The following is a 17,956-nucleotide window of genomic DNA, read 5'->3' on the forward strand; positions in this document are numbered from 1 at the left end:
TCGCTCCCCCTTCATCTAGTCGGAAGCTAGACTCGTTGAAGGCGAGATATAGGGGCGCCTGGGCAGGAAAATCCAGCTTTGCCTTAATGCAGAGGGTGTGTTGGGCTGTTTCAAGATGTTGGGACTGTTTTTTTGTTTGCCCAACTTCTCCAATATCAGAAAGACTAGCACAATGTCCGTGCGTTGCAACGGGAGAAACATATTCATAGTCTCACAGCGGGAGGGACAATTGTCTCGCTGTAAACGGACATCCGCACAACCCTCTCCTATCAGCACCCGCAGTCAACGACTTAATCCCTTTGTCATCACAAAACCTCTTCTATCACAACATAGTAGTTAAGTTGTGGCGCCTCGTCCAAATCCATCAACCAAGTCACCGTGGATTCACTCTGCTCTGGCCTGGCCTTCGGAGCAGCCTACCAGATCTAGTCATGAAAATTTGTTGTTTTGAGGCTAAATTGTTTGATTTCTTCCGTAGCCTGCACATCATCATATAGTATTTAATGGAATTTTGCGTATTTGTAGAGAACAACCATATCGGTGGGGAAAATCAATTGTCTTAGAATTTTTAAATATCCTTTTCAAATAAAATAAAGTTCTAGGCTCCCTAGATCCACGGAGCCAAATTGCCTCACTTAGTGATTGATCTGTTATTACACATTTGAGGGTGTTTATCAGACCAAACAAATTCCTTTATTCATGCAAAATAACTGTACATCACATATCTTTGATGAAAAACATACTGAATATGACACCATCAAATCTGTTAGTCTGATAATATTTTCATGAGAGAAACTATTAAGTCACTTCTCACATGTATTTCAATGAGTTTTTTGCTGGAAACAAAATACTACAATACTCGCAATTGGGTCAACTCTTAGAGAACAAAGCACGAGCTCTTTTATAAGAGTAGAGCGCAAAAAGCATTTATTATTTTAAAAAATGAAAACCAGTCACCTCCATCAATAAAAAATAGATGATCTCACAAGAAGATTTTACACTAAATAACAGATAGAGTAAAGGAAGTAAAGCCTGGTTTCAAAGTCAAAGTATTGCTTCACAAGATCAGCTTGAAACTGGGCAAGATATGTTTAATTATGCATGATGCCATAGTCATTATACATCATAATATCGGCGAATGGAATAAACGGCGGCTGAAAAAATAGAGGCCAAATGCCTGCTCTGGAAGCAAAAGATATGCTTCAGGAGAAACACAAATCACAAGAAATCTGCTCGTTACTAGTAGTAGATGGAGGTAATGTTGTCGAGGATGAGCAGCACATAGTTAGGGGCAGTGGTAGCAGGGGGCTGCTGCCTCAGGAAATGGAGGAGGCATGAGGGGCTTTGTTGGGGCACGGACGCTGCTAGAGGCAAAGTTGCGATGCTTAGGTCGTCGTTGGAGGAGACGTGAGAGGGGCGGAGGGGACGCGCGAGGATGAGGGGTGTACGGTGTTGATGATGGGTGGTCGGCCTACTGACGACGTCCTACTCGGTGTGGTCGGATGGAGGAAGGAAGGGAGCGGGGGAGACATCGAGGAGGGAAAAGTCATGGTAGTGGTGAGAGACAGGAGGAGAGGAGCATGGGCCGGGCAGCACCGACAAGAGCCGCCACGATAGATCAGTTATAACATGCTTGTATGGAGTTTTTTTTTTTCCTGAGATGTGACTAGTCGGGAGAGATCGGAGTTGTCTAAAATTATCTACCTTGGTGTAAAATTATCTACCTTAGGGTGGGCGTCTTTCTGCAAAATCGTTACATTAGATGATGGTTGTAAATTAAAAATGGCAGAAACACTATCATCACCAACTCAGATTTTTATAGAGTAGAGATTATTGTGAAAAGGAAAGGAAAGTTGTTGGCTATGCTCTAAACTGAACTTTCCCAATTTGGTGTAGTACAATGCTGCTGAAGAAGTTCAGCGTTAGCTGGTCAGAGTGAGCACACGTCATTTGGAAACGACGAGCACAACAAAACAGACGAAGAAACATCGTGTTTGAACTTTGAACACACAGATTACACAGGAAGTTCAGAAGAACTTAAAAAGACAAAGACAGAAACATGAACATACACACGCGTACCGTACATGATTTACAGAACACACAAAACGTGTGAAACTTACACGAACACTTCTGGAACACAAGCCCCAAATACATACACGAACGATAAAAGCAGCTAAGCCCCAGATGAACCCAAACACCAGTCAGTGTACACCTGAACCAGCCAAGCGACTTATTCCAGCGATCCCACGAACTGATCACACGCTGCTGCACTTCACATCACATTCGTGTTGGTCCTCGGAGCCTCGCCGTGAAGCACCGGCCCCTCCGCCGCGACGCCCTCCCCGATGTTTCCCTCTGCAGCAACAAGAACAAGAACCCGTCGTCAGCTCCGCTGCGAACGCCGAAAATTTGTTTGCCGTTATATAAGGGTGATGGGGCGGGTGGTGCGTACCTGTGGTGGGCTGCACGGTCTCCGAGACGCGGTTCCCGCCAGTGAGCGACGTGACAGCGCCGCGCGCCCTGGTCACCGCCTGTGCCGGCACCTCTCGCGCCTTGGCCACCGTGCTCCCGACCCCCTCCTTGCGCTGCTGCACGGCGCCGGTGATGGCCTCGCTCAGGGAGCGCTCCTCCTCGCCCGGGCGCAGCTTCTCGGCGATGTAGGCTGTCACGCCGGTCACCCCCTTGTCCTGCCCGTTCCCCGGTCCACCCGCGCCAGGGGTGGCCGTCGCCCTTGTGGTGGCGCCGTCCTGCGCACCGACGCCTGGGGTGGCCGTGGCACTGGTGGTGGCGCCGTCCTGCGCGCCGACGCCAGGAATAGCGGTGCCGGCCGATTGTGTCACCTGCTGCGCCTTGCTCGCCACGGCCGTGCCCACGCCGGCGACCTTCTCGTACACCGTGCTAGCCAGCTTCTTGCCGTACTCCGTGGTGCCCGCCGCCGCGGACATGATCTTGTCGGTGTACGTCGCGCCAGGCGCGCCCTCCGTCGTCGCGTCCGTGGCCGCGTTCTTCAGCCCCTCCGCGCCCGCCGCGTCCGTGGCCGCGTTCTTCAGTTCCTCCGTGCCGGTGAACGACGCCGGCGTTCCCTCTTGCGGCAAGTCGAGGTCCCTCTTCCCGGCACCTGCGGTCATCGATTCAGGGGCGGCAGTTGCGCTGGACTCGTCCTGCGCGTTCCCGCCAGCGCCGAAGCCGGGGGTGACCTGCTGCGCCTTGCTCGCCACGACCGTGCCGACGCCGGCGACCTTCTCATACACCGTGCTCGCCAGCTTCTTGCCGTACTCTGTCGTGCCAGCCGCCGTATTCTTGAGCCTGTCCGTGTAGCTCCCGGTGTACTCGGCGTCCGTGGGTGCGTCGTTCCATTCCTCCCCGGTGCCGTCCGACACCGGCATTGCCTCATACTCTTTGCTCACGTCGACTTGCTTGGGGTCGTCCGACACAGTCATCGCCTCGAAGTCACGGACGACGTCCGTGGCGCCGATGTCCTCGCCACCTCGCGGCATGGGCGTCCTCGAGTTCGGCGCGGCCGGGTCCTCGACGACGGGGCCGCCGAGATCGCCGAGCCGCACCCCCTGGGTGTCGTCGCGCTGCACCTCCTTCGCCGACGCCGGGCCGCCGAAGTCGCCGAGCCGCTCCCCCGCGGCGTCGTCGCGTCTCACCTCATGCGCCGCTGCCGGGCCGCCGAAGTCGCCGACCCGCACCCCCGCGGCGTCGTCGCGCTTCACCTCATGCGCCGCTGCCGGGCCGCCAATGTCACCAAGCCGCGCCCCCGGAGCGTCGTTGTGCTTCACCTCCTTGGCCGCCGCCGGGATCCTCTCCGAGTCGTACACTGCAACGGATTATCACAGGCGATACAAGCCTTAAGCACCGACAGAGTACACGCACGCGCACACGAGTGACACACACCGCGAGCATCTACTTACTGGGTGGGCCGTGCAGCTCGGGGCTGGAGTCCGCGAAAATGGGCTTGTCCTCGACGTCTTGCTGGTAGCCGCCCTTCTCCACCTCGGCTTCCCTCATCGCCGCATCCTCCTCGTCCTCCTCAGTGCTGTTGCTGCCACCGGTGTCCTGCTCGTGATCGTGATCGTGGCCGTTGCCGTTGCCGTGGCCGTGGCCGGCGATGGAGTTCTTGATCTTCTTCACCTTGTCCTTGACCTTCTTGAGCACCGGCTTGTGCTGCTTCTCGTCCCGGTGCATCTGTTGATGCCCGCCCTCCTCTGCTGCAGCCACACACGTATGTCATTTTGCAAGTAAATCAACAATGGACTCATAACGGATGTACGAATGGCGACGCCGTGCGTGCCGGGAATCCAGAGACCAGATTCGGTGTGGCACTACTCACCGGCGATGTTCTCGGGGACGTGCTTGCGCGTGAGCATGGCCGGCGCGTCCATCGTCGCACGTACGTCGGTGCAGCTACTAGGCGATCTCAGACTCTTTGATCACTGTGACGAAATTGGCTTGTTGCTCGATCGCTAAATGCTGTGTGTGGGATGGTGAAAGCCTTGGTCGACTGAGGATGGGATATAAGCGGAGCAGAACGGGGAGGCGAGCGCCACCTCGACGCACACGTGGGGTGGGTGGAGAAGAGGAGGGACGCGTGGCGCTGCCGCTCCGTGCCGTGACGGGGTTTAGTTTGGGGGGTGGAAGCGACTGGAAGGTCCAGCTATCCCTGATTGGCCGGGGTGATCATGGAGCGGTTCCGCGTTTACGACGAGGTGGAATGGAGGCCGACGAGCCGTCTCGTCATGTGGCGTCCGCCTTTTGGCCCGGGATGCGCCGCGTCGGGTTTTGCCTCTTTGGTCGGTGTTTTGAAAAGAATTTATGAGAACAGTTTCGATGGGCAAGAAAACACATTCGGTAATACAGCGACCAAATAATTGAAGGGTGTCAGGTTACTCTTAACAGATTTACTCCCTCCTTTCGTCTAGGCCTAATGCATTTTTCGAAGCTAACTTTGACCAAATATTAGAGCAATAAGATATGACATGCAACTTACACAAAGCATATTGTCAAGTCTGATCTAAACCTTAATGTTATAGATCTCGTTTAAAACAGACCCTCACGTCCAAATCTCTGAAGTTTGTACCCTGTTTTCTTTGATCCCGCTCTAAATGAACCTTCACTCCGATTTAAGAGGGGATTTGGTGATGTGGCACAAGGAGTCCGGGATTATTGACTGACGAAATTAATTATGGCCATGTCGGTGTACACATATGTGGGTCCTGTCTTGTCAGTGTGCTGAAGAAAGAAATACTGAAGGGTTTCAGGCAAAAAATATAAGTCGCCGACGAGGGTTTGAGCAGCAAACCGAGCTGACCGCCGGACCATCCCGCTCTATCTGTCGGAAGATATATTTGTATTCCATATTATGCAATAGGATGCCCATGGCGATGCTGGTACTCGATGCGCTTGTTCCTCCCCTACGCAGTCGCACGCGCGCCTGCACTGCATACTCCGACGAGTGCGATGAAACTGCTCCCACGCAAGCTAGCTCCAGTTGCTTTCGTATCCAGCCGGAAGCAATCAGCACTGCAGGTTTGAAGCTAGCTTGTACCGTTGTACGTATGTCTTTTTCTTTCCTTTCTTTGTATGGGTACTTGCGTCTCGGCGGACTGCATCGATTCAGCAGTGATGCGTACGTGCATGCATCGATCCAGCAGCAGCGACGGGCATTTCGTCGAACAGCTTGGATGCAGCAGCGGAGTTCGAGCAGGCATATGCAGTCGCCGGCGTCGGCCGCGAGCGCGCCAGCGTTTGACGATACGTGCTTGGCCATGTGCGTGCTGTGATGTGCTGGACATGGACAGGACATGGTGGCCGCCTGCCCTGGATCGAAAGCAGCCCCGTGGACATGGACGCCGCCGGCTTCCATCTGCTGACAGTGCGCGCGTGTTTTTTTTTTCGGGGTAAAAGGAGATTTCATTACTCAAGGAGGCATATCAGCCTTCGAAAGGTTTACAACAAAGTCCAGCCCTGAGCACAGCCAAACTACAGTGCATGGTGTAGCACGTCCATACGCGGCAAGCGCATGACTAACCTTATTCTGCGAGCGACTAATAAGAGTAAAAAAAATCTCCCTACGAGCATCTTGTGCTAGTCTTCGAATCTCCTCAATGAGCACACGGTACTGCGATCTATCTCCAGTACGTGCTAGCAGCATAGACATCGCTTCTGCACAGTCGAGCTCAACCATAATAAGCAGGTTCGTACGGTAAAGCGCAAGCTCCAGGCCCTCTCTGCACGCAGCCAGCTCTGCCTCAAGGCCATTATCGCATGTAAGGAGCTGTCTACAAGCAGTATAGATGATGTTGCCTCTATCATCACGAAGAATCATAGCACCCCCGCCTCTCCGGTTGGAGGGACATGGCTGCCATCTGTATTGAGCTTAGCCCATCCCGGTGGAGGAGGGGTCCAGTGCAACTCCGGCTTGGGCACTTCCCTTGTGTGTATAACCGGGAGGCTATCATGCACCACCATTTTCCCTTTCTCCAAGTCGCCATGAGGGTGTTGATGGATACAAAGCAGAGAGGTGATGTACCCATGAAGGAAACGCCGAGATGCTTCTGTCGGCAGCGGCGCCTTATCATGTGTGATCTCATTCCGCACATACCAAGGTCTCCATATGATCATAAGGACAACCATACGTGCCGTTTCTGTCAGCGGCTCAAGGAGGGAGAGTAGCCACTCCGGGCCATTGTTGCATATAGTATCCACCTCCGGGATTGGCCAATCCAAGGCCATGGCATGCCACAGTTCGCGAGCCAATGGGCACCTGCATAACGCATGGAACCCGTCCTCACGTTCCATACCACATAGGGGGCATATGTCAGTAAGCTCGAGATGGCGAGAAAATTTGTTGGCCCAAGTAGCAAGCGAGTTGGACACAACTCTCCAAGCAAACACGCGTGGATTTAGAGAGTCATGGTCCTCGCCAGCGAGCAAGCAAGCGCACTTCTCTTTTCTTGTGCGTGCGTGTTGTCTATATACGATATACATACACCTATGGTTGTTATGTCTACACGAAAGTTTGTTTGATGGGGTGGTTAGGAGGTGGCGCAGTCTAATTATAGGGCTCTGGTTCGAACTGTTTCCGTTTATATTTTACTTTGCTATTTATTCCTTCAACTCACAAGTGGGTCCCACAAACATGTGATGTATAACTCATACATCCCGGCCTTTTCCGAGCTACATAGGAATCCCCCGTTTGGATACGGCTTAAAGGTCAAAAACGACCGGGATAAGTAAGGTCAGGGTACAGATTTTAGGGATTTAAACATTGGGTTCATTTGCGTCGCGCTCTATAATCTCAGGGTTTAAAATAGACTTCACTCGCCTTTTGGCCGGGGATGCGTCCTTTTGGCCGGGGATGCGTCGCGTCGGGTTTTGCCTCTTTGGTCGGTGTTTTCAAAATAATTTATGAGAACAGTTTCGATGGGCAAGAAAACACATTCTGTAATACAGCGACCAAATAGTTCGAGGGTGTCAGGTTACTCTTAACAGATTTACTCCCTCCTTTCGTCTATATAGGCCTAATGCATTTTTCGAGGCTAACTTTGACCAAATGTTAGAGCAATAAGATATGACATGCAACTTACACAAAGCATATTGTCAAATTCGTATATGAAAGAAGCTTCCAATGATATAATTTTCACATTATACATCTCATATACTATTAATCTTGTCAATAGTCAAAGGCAGTCTTGAAAAACACATTAGGCCCTACATAGATGAAAAGAAGGAGTACTAATTCTTCTCTAGATGAGAATTTCTTTTAATTAAAAGAAGGGCAGCCTCCTTGATTTCCATTAAGAAAAGACACAAGGATCAAAAGAACTAAGGCTAGTCCTCAAACAGAAAACACTACACAACTAGCTACCAGATCACCTCAAATAAAGGGTTCAAACTCCAAAACGGATTTTCAGAATATGGGGCAATGGAGCACTTTATTTTGAACCCCAAAACAAGTGCTTAAAAGATTTGAATTTTTTTCAAAACTTTTTTCATGAATATGCTTGCATGTGGTCTAAGTACGTGTGAAAATTAGTTCGAAAATACGTTATTTTGTATGCTGCACAAAAAAGACAAAATTTCAGCCCCAAAACAAAAAAATGACCCCAAACTTGCATGTATTTTGTCTTTTTTGTATCTCACACATACAAGCACGTACACTAATGAAATTTTGGCACATTATACTGCACCGCTATATGTGCATGTTGATAATCCCCAAGTGCAAGGAATAATCGTAGCAATTTTTAAAGGTGGAAGTGATAAGTATGAAGTGTCGAACCGACAAGGAGCTAAAGGTAAGATCAATATTCTCTCAAGTCCTATCTACCATTGATACGACTCTACGTACACTGAACATTTGCTTCCATCTAGAAAATGAGAAATAAAACTACGTTGTCGGTATGAAGAGGATAGCTTTGCATGATATCGGAGAACTAAAATATAAAAATAGGTGTTGTTAACATAAAGTTGAAATATATTACTATATATTATAAATAGCGAGTGTGGAATAATGATTGAGCGGTGTGCGGAATTATCCTAGGCAATTGTTAACATGATCGGTAGTCGTTATTGCAATTTTATATAAGGGAGAGGCATAAGCTAACATACTTTCTCTCCTTGGATTATATGCACTTATGATTGGAACTCTGATACTATGCAACTTTATTCTTATAGACACGTGTTGGGCCTCCAAGCGTAGAGTTTTGTAGGACAAAAGAAATTTTTCCTCAAGTGGATGACCTAAGGTTTATCAATCTGTGAGAGGTGTAGGATGAAGATGGTCTCTCTCAAACGAGCCTGCAACCAAATACAAGAAATCTCTTGTGTCCCCAACACACCCAATACAATGGCAAATTGTATAGGTGCACTAGTTCCGCAAAGAGATGGTGATAAAAGTGTAATATGGATGATAAAAATATATTTTTATAATCTGAATAAATAAAAACAGCAAGGTAACAAATAGTAAACAGGCACAAAAACGATATTGCAATGCTTGAAAATGAGGCCCGGGGTCCATACTTTCACTAGTGCAACCTCTCAACAATGCTAACATAGTTGGATCATATGATTACCCCTCAAAATGCAATAAAGAACCACTCCTGAGTTCCTATTAGCGGAAAACAAAAGATATAAATTGTTTGTAGGGTACGAAACCACCTCAAAACTATTCTTTCCGTTTGATCTATTCAAGAGTTCGTACTAAAATAACACAAAGCTATTTTTTCCATTCGATCTATCCTAGAGTTTGTACTAAAATAACACCAAAACAAATTCATATTCATAATACTCAATCCACACAAAGAACTACAAAGAGACCCCAAAGTTTCTATCGGAGAAAAGATAATAAAAACGTGCATCAATGATGTCTACTACGCAACATTATTCTTGTAGACTCGTGTTGGGCCTTCAAGCGCAGAGTTTTGTAGGACAGTAGCAATTTTCTCTCAAGTAGATGACCTAAGGTTTATCAATCCGTGAGAGGTGTAGGATGAAGATGATCTCCCTCAAACGACCCTGCAACCAAATACAAGAAAACTCTTGTGTCCCCAACACACCAAATACAATGGCAAATTGTATTGGTGCACTAGATAAGAGATGGTGATAAAAGTGTAATATTGATGGTAGAAATATATTTTTATAATCTGAATAAATAAAAACAACAAGGTAGCAAATAGTAAACGGGCACAAAAACAGTATTGCAATGCTTAAAAATGAGGCCTAGGGTCCGTACTTTCGCTAGTGCAATCTCTCAACAGTGCTAACATAGTTGGATCATATGATTATCCCTCAAAGTGTAATAAAGAATTACTCCCGTGTTCCTATTAGCGGAGAACAAAAGATAGAAATTGTTTGTAGGGTACGAAACCACCTCAAAGCTATTCTTTCCGATCGATCTATCCTAGAGTTCGTACTAAAATAACGCAAGCTCTTCTTTCCGATCGATCTAATCAAGAGTTTGTACTAAAATAATACCAAAGCAAATTCATATTCATAATACTCAATCCACACAAAGAACTACAGAGAGACCCCAAAGTTTCTATCGGAGAAAAGATAATGAAAACGTGCATCAACCCCTATGCATAGATTACCCCAATGTCACCTCGGGAATCCGCGAGTTGAGTGCCAAAACATATATCAAGTGAATCAATACGATACCCCATTATCACCTCAAGTATTCATACTGCAAGACATACATCATGTGTTCTCATATCTGAATATTCAATCCGACAAGACAAAACTTCAAAGGGTAAAGATTCAATTCATCACAACAAGAGTATAGAGGGGAGAAACATCATATGATCCATCTATATTCACAAAGCCCATGATGTAGATCACAAGAGAGAGAGATTAAACACATAGCTACTGGTACAAACCCTCAACCCCGAGGGTGGACTACTCCCTCCTCATCGTGGTGGCTGCCGGGATGATAAAGATGGCCACCAGAGATGATTCTCCCCTCCAGCAGGGTGCTGGAACGGGGTCTAGATTTGTTTTCGGTGGCTACAGAGCCTTGCGGCGGCGGAACTTCTGATCTAGGTTAACCCCGATGGGTTTCGGAATATTTGGGAATTTATAGTGAAAGAAGGGGTACGGGAGGCCACCGAGGTGGGCACAACCCACCTGGGCGCACCAGGTGGGCCTGGCGCGCCCTGGTGGGTTGTGGCCCCCTCGGGGCACCCCCCCAGGTGCTGCTCTGGCCCATTGGTTTCCTTCTGGTCCATAAAAAATCCAAAAAATAGTTTTGTGGTGTTTGGACTCTGTTTGATATTGATTTTCTGTGATGTAAAAAACAAGCAAAAAACAGCAACTGGCACTGGGCACTGGGTCAATTGGTTAGTCCCAAAAAATAATATTAAGTTGCTATAAAATGATTGTAAAACATCCAAAAATGATAAAATAACAGCATGAATATTTCATAAATTATAGACACGTTGGAGACGTATCAGCATCCCCAAGCTTAATTCTTGCTCGTCCTCGAGTAGGTAAATGATAAAAGAAATTATTTATGAAGTGTGAATGCTACCAAAGTGCACAAGTTTGATCAATGACAATTTCAATCATTTTTCCTAGCATCATAACAACAATTCTTTCTCATAAATTTTCTCATGTTATAGTGGCAACCAATTCACATGTTAAGGTTTAAATAATGAACTCTATTGAAACCCAACAACCTATGTTCTTAGTCACCAAGCAATTGCAATGCAACTTATTCAACGGAGTCTAAGTAAGAGCTCCACATACTCAACCATCATATAGTCTTCTATGATTGCTAACACTCACCGCGTACACATGAGCAAAACGTTTCAACCGGATATATAGAAAGATAGGGGCTTATTGTTTTGCCTCCCAACGTATTCACCTCAAGGGTGATGTCAACAATAATAACTCATGCTACCCATATTCAACTGGACATATGTGCCTAGATCTTTCCTCACCACATTATGCTTGCCAAAAGAGAAAAATAAAAAGGAATAAAGAGAAAAACTTTGGCTCTTTGCATAAAGGTAAATACTGAAAAGTAAAAGATAGGCCCTTCGCAGAGGGAAGTAGGGATTTTTAGAGGTGCCAGAGCTCAAAGCGAAAATTGAGAGATAAAAACATTTTGAGAGGTATACTTTTTCCCACCAACGAAAACGACTTAGAGCTTCCAACACTTTCCATGCTAGATATATCATAGGCGGTTCCCAAACAGAAAATAAAGTTTATTCCTTTTTCCACCATACTTTCACTTTCCATGGCTAGCCGTATCCACGGGTGCCCTCCATACCAACACTTTCCAAGGAATTTATTATTTGACAACATAAAGTAAATTCATTTTTCATTTCGGGACTGGGCATCCCTAAAACCTTTGCCTTACTCTCGTGCAATGACAAGTGAATAAACACTCATCGTGAGAGTAACACATCTAGCATGGAAAATATTGGCCACCTCTCACCGCCTCGCGAGCAGTACGAGCACACAAAAGAGAAATTTATTTTTGAAAATTAGAGATGGCACATACAAATTTGCTTAGAACGGCACGGAAATACCGCATATAGGTAGGTATGGTGGACTCTTGAAAATAAGATTTGGGTTTAACGGTTTTTGGATGCACAAGTAGTATCTCTACTTAGTGCAGAATTTTTGGCTAGCAAAGATAGGGGGCAAGCACCACATGTTAAAGGATCTATGACAATATGACTCCTATGTGAATATGAGCAAACATAAATCATTACGTTGTCTTCCTTGTACAACGTCAACAATTTTGGCATATAATATTTTGATGGGGGCTCACAATCACAAAAGATTTCCAAGATAGTGTATTTGCATGTGAAAGTTCTCTTCCTTATACTAATTATTCGTGAATTGCCTGTATGACCAATCTTGTGATTGTCTAGCCTCAAAAGGTTTCATTTTCTAAACCCAATGTGAAGCTACCACTAGGCATGGTATAATTTCAACTTTATGACATTCAATTTATTCAACAATTTACTCATAGGAGATAAGTGAAGCACAAGAGTAAATGACAAACTACTCCAAAAAGATATAAGTGAAGATCATGCGAGTAGTTAAGTAAATAGATAGCTATGTGAGGACTCTCTCTTATTTAAAAACTTTCAGATCTAAGTATTTTATTAAAACAGCAAGCAAAACAAAAAATAAAATGACATTTCAAGGATAGCACACATCATGTGAAGAAGCAAAAACTTAGGCTCAACCGATACTAACTGATAATTGTTGAAGGAAAAGGTGGGATGCCTACCTGGGCATCCCCAAGCTTAGATGCTTGAGACTTCTTGAAATATTATCTTGGCGTGCCTTGGGCATCCCCAAGCTTGAGCTTTTGTGTCTCCTTAATTCTTGTCATATCACGGTATTCCTAAATCTCAAAAGCTCCATTCACACAAAACTCAACAAGAACTCGTGAGATAAGTTAGTATAAACCAATGCAAAAACCTTATCATCCACTACTGTAGCAAATCACTAAAACTATTATTCAATATTGCATACTAAATGCCTCTGCATATTTAATACTCCTATCCCCAAATAGAATCATTAAACAAGCAAACATATGCAAACATAACAGCAATCTGCCAAAACAGTACAGTCTGTAAAGAATGCAAGAGTATCAATACTTATTCAACTCCAAACATTATGAAATTCTACCACACTGTAGAAAATTTATCATAGCTTATTAGGCAAAAAGTTTCAACATTTTATCACATTCTGACTTTCCTCGGGAATTTTTGCAACATCGATAAACTTTCTGTTTTCAAACAGCAACATGTATACTTGCAAGATAAGCATGGCAAAGGCTATCAATGCCACTTACATTGAAATAAAAGATGCAAAAAATATTCTAAATAATATCAAGCAAATCCTAACAAAATAAAATGACGCTCCAAGCAAAACACATATCATGTGACGAATGAAAACATAGCTCCAAGTGAGGTTGCCGATAATGTTGGAGACGAAAGAGGGGATGCCTTCCGGGGCATCCCCAAGCTTAGTTGCTTGGAACTTCCTTGAATATTACCTTGAGGTGCCTTGGGCATCCCCAATATTAGGGTCTTTTTCACTCCTTATTCTCCTCATATCGACATCTCAACCAAAACTTGAAAACTTCAATCACACAAAACTTAACGGAACTTTGTGAGATAGGTTAGTATGATAAAGAGCAAATCATTTCACTTTGGTACTGTCAAAGAAAAGATTCACAATTTTTATCACACAATGCATACTGTAGAATATCATTTCCACAATTTATATTGAGCAATATAAGCCATAGAAACTAGAAAACAAGCAAACTATGCATTGAAAACAGAATCTGTCAAAAACAGAACATTCTGTAATGATCTGGATAACTACCATACTTCTGCTACTCCAAAAATTATGAAATAAATTGGAACACGTGAGAAATTTGTATATTAAACTTATTAAAAAAGAATCAACTCAAAATCACTCTTCTGTTAAAAATGGGACTTATTTTCGTGAGCACAAAAGTTTCTATTTTTCAGCAGGGTCAAATCAACTATCACCCAACATGATCCCAAAGGCTTTATTTGGCACTTTATTGAAACAAAAGCAATAAAACATGATTACTACAGTAGATTAATCATGTGAACAAACAAAAAAGTGTTGGGTTGTCTCCCAACAAGCGCTTTTAATGCCTTTTAGCTAGGCATGATGATTTCAATGATGCTCGCATAAAAGATAAGAATTGAAACATAAAGAGAGCATCGTGAAACACATGGCAAGCACATTTAAGACTAACCCACTTCCTATGCATAGGTACTTTGTGAGCAAATAACTTTTGGGAACAAGAATCAACTAGCATAGGAAGGCAAAACAAGCACAACTTCAAGATTTTCACACACATAGAGAGGAAACTTGATATTATTACATTTCCTACAAGCATAAGTTCCTCCCTCATAATAATTTTAAGTAGCATCATGAAGAAATTCAACAATATAAACATAACATAAATCATTATTTTCATGATACATAAGCATAGAAATTTTCTTACTCTTTGCGTAAGCAAATTTATTCTCATCAATAGTTGTGGGATCAAACTCAACAAAATAACTATCATGGGATTGAAAATTAAAATCATGATGACAAGTTTCATGGTTATCATTATTCTTTATAGCAAACATGTCATCACCATAATCATCATAAATAGGAGGCATGCTTTCATCACAATAAATTTTCTCATCATAACTTGGGGGAGTAAAAAGATCATCTTCATAAAACATAGCATCCCCAAGCTTATGGCTTTGCATATCGTTAGCATCATGGATATTCAAGGAGTTCATACCAACAACAATGCAATCATGTTCATCATTCAAATATTTTGTGCCAAACATTTTATTGACTTCTTCTTCTAACAATTGAGCACAATTTTTCGATCCATCATTTCCAAGAAAGATATTATAAAGACGATCACTAATATGATGCAACCTCAAATCCATTTTTATGTAGTTTTCTTTTATAAACCAAACTAGTGATAAAACAAGAAACTAAAAGATTCAATTGCAAGATCTAAAGATATACCTTCAAGCACTCACCTCCCCGGCAACGGCGCCAATAAAGAGCTTGATGTCTACTACGCAACTTTATTCTTGTAGACTCTTGTTGGGCCTCCAAGCACAGAGTTTTGTAGGACAGTAGCAATTTTCCCTCAAGTAGATGACCTCAGGTTTATCAATCCGTGAGAGGTGTAGGATGAAGATGGTCTCTCTCAAATGACTCTGCAACCAAATACAAGAAATCTCTAGTGTCCCCAACACACCCAATACAATGGCAAATTGTATAGGTGCACTAGTTCGGTGAAGAGATGGTGATAAAAGTGTAATATTGATGGTAGAAATATATTTTTATAATCTGAATAAATAAAAACAACAAGGTAGAAAATAGTAAATGGGCACAAAAACGGTATTGCAATGCTTAAAAATGAGGCCTAGGGTCCATACTTTCGCTAGTGCAATCTCTCAACAGTGCTAACATAGTTGGATCATATGATTATCCCTCAGAGTGTAATAAAGAATCACTCCCGAGTTCCTTTTAGCGGAGAACAAAAGATAGAAATTGTTTGTAGGGTACGAAACCACCTCAAAGCTATTCTTTCCGATCGATCTATCCTAGAGTTCGTACGAAAATAACGCAAGCTATTCTTTCCGATCGATCTAATCAAGAGTTCATACTAAAATAACACCAAAGCACATTCATATTCATAATACTCAGTCCACACAAAGAACTAAGAGAGACCCCAAAGTTTCTATCGGAGAAAAGATAATGAAAACGTGCATCAACCCCAATGCATAGATTACCCCAATGTCACCTCGGGAATCCGCGAGTTGAGTGCCAAAACATATATCAAGTGAATCAATACGATACCCCATTGTCACCTCAAGTATTCATACCGCAAGACATACATCATGTGTTCTCATATCTGAGTATTCAATCCGACAAGAGAAAACTTCAAAGGGTAAAGATTCAATTCATCACAACAAGAGTATAGAGGGGAGAAACATCATATGATCCATCTATATTAACAAAGCCCATGATGTAGATCACGAGAGAGAGAGATTAAACACATAGCTACTGGTACAAACCCTCAGCCCCGAGGGTGGACTACTCCCTCCTCATCGTGGTGGCTGCCGGGATGATGAAGGTGGCCACCGGAGATGATTCCCCCCTCCGGCAGGGTGTCGGAACGGGGTCTAGATTTGTTTTCGGTGGCTACAGAGCTTTGCGGCGGCGGAACTTCTGATCTAGGTTAACCCCGATGGGTTTCGGAATATTTGGGAATTTATAGTGTAAAGAAGGCGTACGGGAGGCCACCGAGGTGGGCACAACCCACCTGGGCGCGCCAGGTCGGCCTCGCGCACCCTGGTGGGTTGTGCCCCGGTCGGGGCACCCCCAAGGTGCTGCTCTGGCCCATTGGTTTCCTTCCAGTCTATAAAAAATCCAAAAATAGTTTCGCGGTGTTTGGACTACGTTTGATATTGATTTTCTGCGATGTAAAAAACAAGCAAAAAACAGCAACTGGCACTGGGCACTGGGTTAATAGGTTAGTCCTAAAAATGATATAAAGTTGCTATAAAATGATTGTAATACATCCCAGAATGATAAAATAACAGCATGAACACTTCATAAATTATAGATACGTTGGAGACGTATCAATCAACCCCTATGCATAGATTACCCCAATATCACCTCAGGAATCCACAAGTTGAGTGCCATAACATACTTCAAGTGAATCAATATGATACCCCATTGTCACCTCAAGTATTCATACCGGAAGACATACATCATGTGTTCTCATATCTGAATATTCAGTCCGACATGACAAAACTTCAAAGGGTAAAGACTCAATTCATCACAACAAGAGTATAGAGGGGAGAAACATCATATGATCCATCTATGTTAACAAAGCCCATGATATAGATCACGATAGAGAAAGATTGAACACATAGCTACTGGTACAAACCGTCAGCCCCGAGGGTGGACTACTCCCTCCTCATCGTGGTGGCCGCCGGGATGATGAAGATGGCCACCGGAGATGATTCCCCCCTCCGGCAGGGTGCCGGAATGGGTCTAGATTGGTTTTTGGTGGCTATGGAGCCTTGCGGCGGCGGAACTTCTGATGTAGGTTAACCCCAAAGGGTTTCGGAATATTTGGGAATTTATAGTGCAAAGAGGGGGTGCAGGAGGCCACCGAGGTGGGCACAACCCACCTGGGCGCGCTAGGGTGCCCTGGCGCGCCCTGGTGGGTTGTGCCCCCCTCGGGGCACCCCCGAGGTGCTGCTCTGGCCCAATGGATGTCTTCTGGTCCTTAAAAAATCTCCGTGGAGTTTCGTTGTGTTTGGACTCCGTTTGGTATTGATTTCCTACGATGTAAAAAACAAGCAAAAAACAGCAACTGGCACTGGGCACTGGGTCAATAGGTTAGTCCCAAAAAATGATATAAAGTTGCTATAAAATGATTGTAAAACATTCAAGAATGATAAAATAACAGCATGAATACTTCATAAATTATAGATACGTTGGAGATGTATCATCATCCCCAAGCTTAATTCCTACTCATCCTCGAGTAGGTAAATGATAAAAGAAATAATTTATGAAGTGTGAATGCTAGCAAAGTGTATAAGTTTGATCAATGATGATTTCAATCACTTTTCCTAGCATCATAACAACAATTCTTTCTTATAAAACTTCTCATGTTATAGTAGCAACCAATTCACATGTTAAGGTTCAAACAATGAACTCTCTTGAAACTCAACAACCTATGTTCTTAGTCACCAAGCAATTGCAACACAACTTATTCAACAGAGTTTAAGTAAGAGCTCCACATACTCAACTATCATATAGTCTTCTATGATTGCTAACACTCACCACATACACATGAGCAAAACGTTTGAACCGGACACATAGAAAGATAGGGGCTTATTGTTTTGCCTCCCAACGT

At 44.3% G+C, this 17,956-nt stretch overlaps 1 protein-coding gene across 2 annotated transcripts; it reads right to left on the minus strand.

Moving 5' to 3' along the window:
• Positions 1-1,976: 1,976 nt before the first annotated feature.
• On the minus strand, positions 1,977-4,579 carry LOC109747695 (uncharacterized). Of its 2 annotated transcripts, none has more exons than XM_020306718.3 (4): positions 4,337-4,579; positions 3,918-4,214; positions 2,453-3,823; positions 1,977-2,355 (listed from the first exon to the last, which is right to left on the minus strand). In XM_020306718.3, exons 1-4 carry the CDS (start codon positions 4,386-4,388, stop codon positions 2,273-2,275), a joined length of 1,803 nt encoding a protein of 600 aa, XP_020162307.1. In that variant the 5' UTR covers positions 4,389-4,579; the 3' UTR covers positions 1,977-2,272. The 2 variants fall into 2 exon arrangements, with proteins under 2 accessions (XP_020162307.1, XP_020162308.1); XM_020306719.3 differs by having other exon boundaries at positions 3,918-4,211; positions 4,337-4,505.
• Between the last annotated feature and the right edge of the window lie 13,377 nt (positions 4,580-17,956).

The sequence above is a fragment of the Aegilops tauschii genome, chromosome 1, assembly GCF_002575655.3.
Source record: "Aegilops tauschii subsp. strangulata cultivar AL8/78 chromosome 1, Aet v6.0, whole genome shotgun sequence".
Lineage (NCBI taxonomy): Eukaryota > Viridiplantae > Streptophyta > Magnoliopsida > Poales > Poaceae > Aegilops > Aegilops tauschii.

Excerpts from the sequence above, each read along its gene's own strand:
- LOC109747695 (XM_020306718.3), bottom strand. The coding sequence starts at position 4,388 with ATGGACGCGCCGGCCATGCTCACGCGCAAGCACGTCCCCGAGAACATC. Across the intron at positions 4,215-4,336 it reads CGTCCCCGAGAACATCGCCG|CAGAGGAGGGCGGGCATCAA; the intron begins GTGAGTAGTGCC and ends GTGTGGCTGCAG. Across the intron at positions 3,824-3,917 it reads CGAGCTGCACGGCCCACCCA|TGTACGACTCGGAGAGGATC; the intron begins GTAAGTAGATGC and ends AATCCGTTGCAG.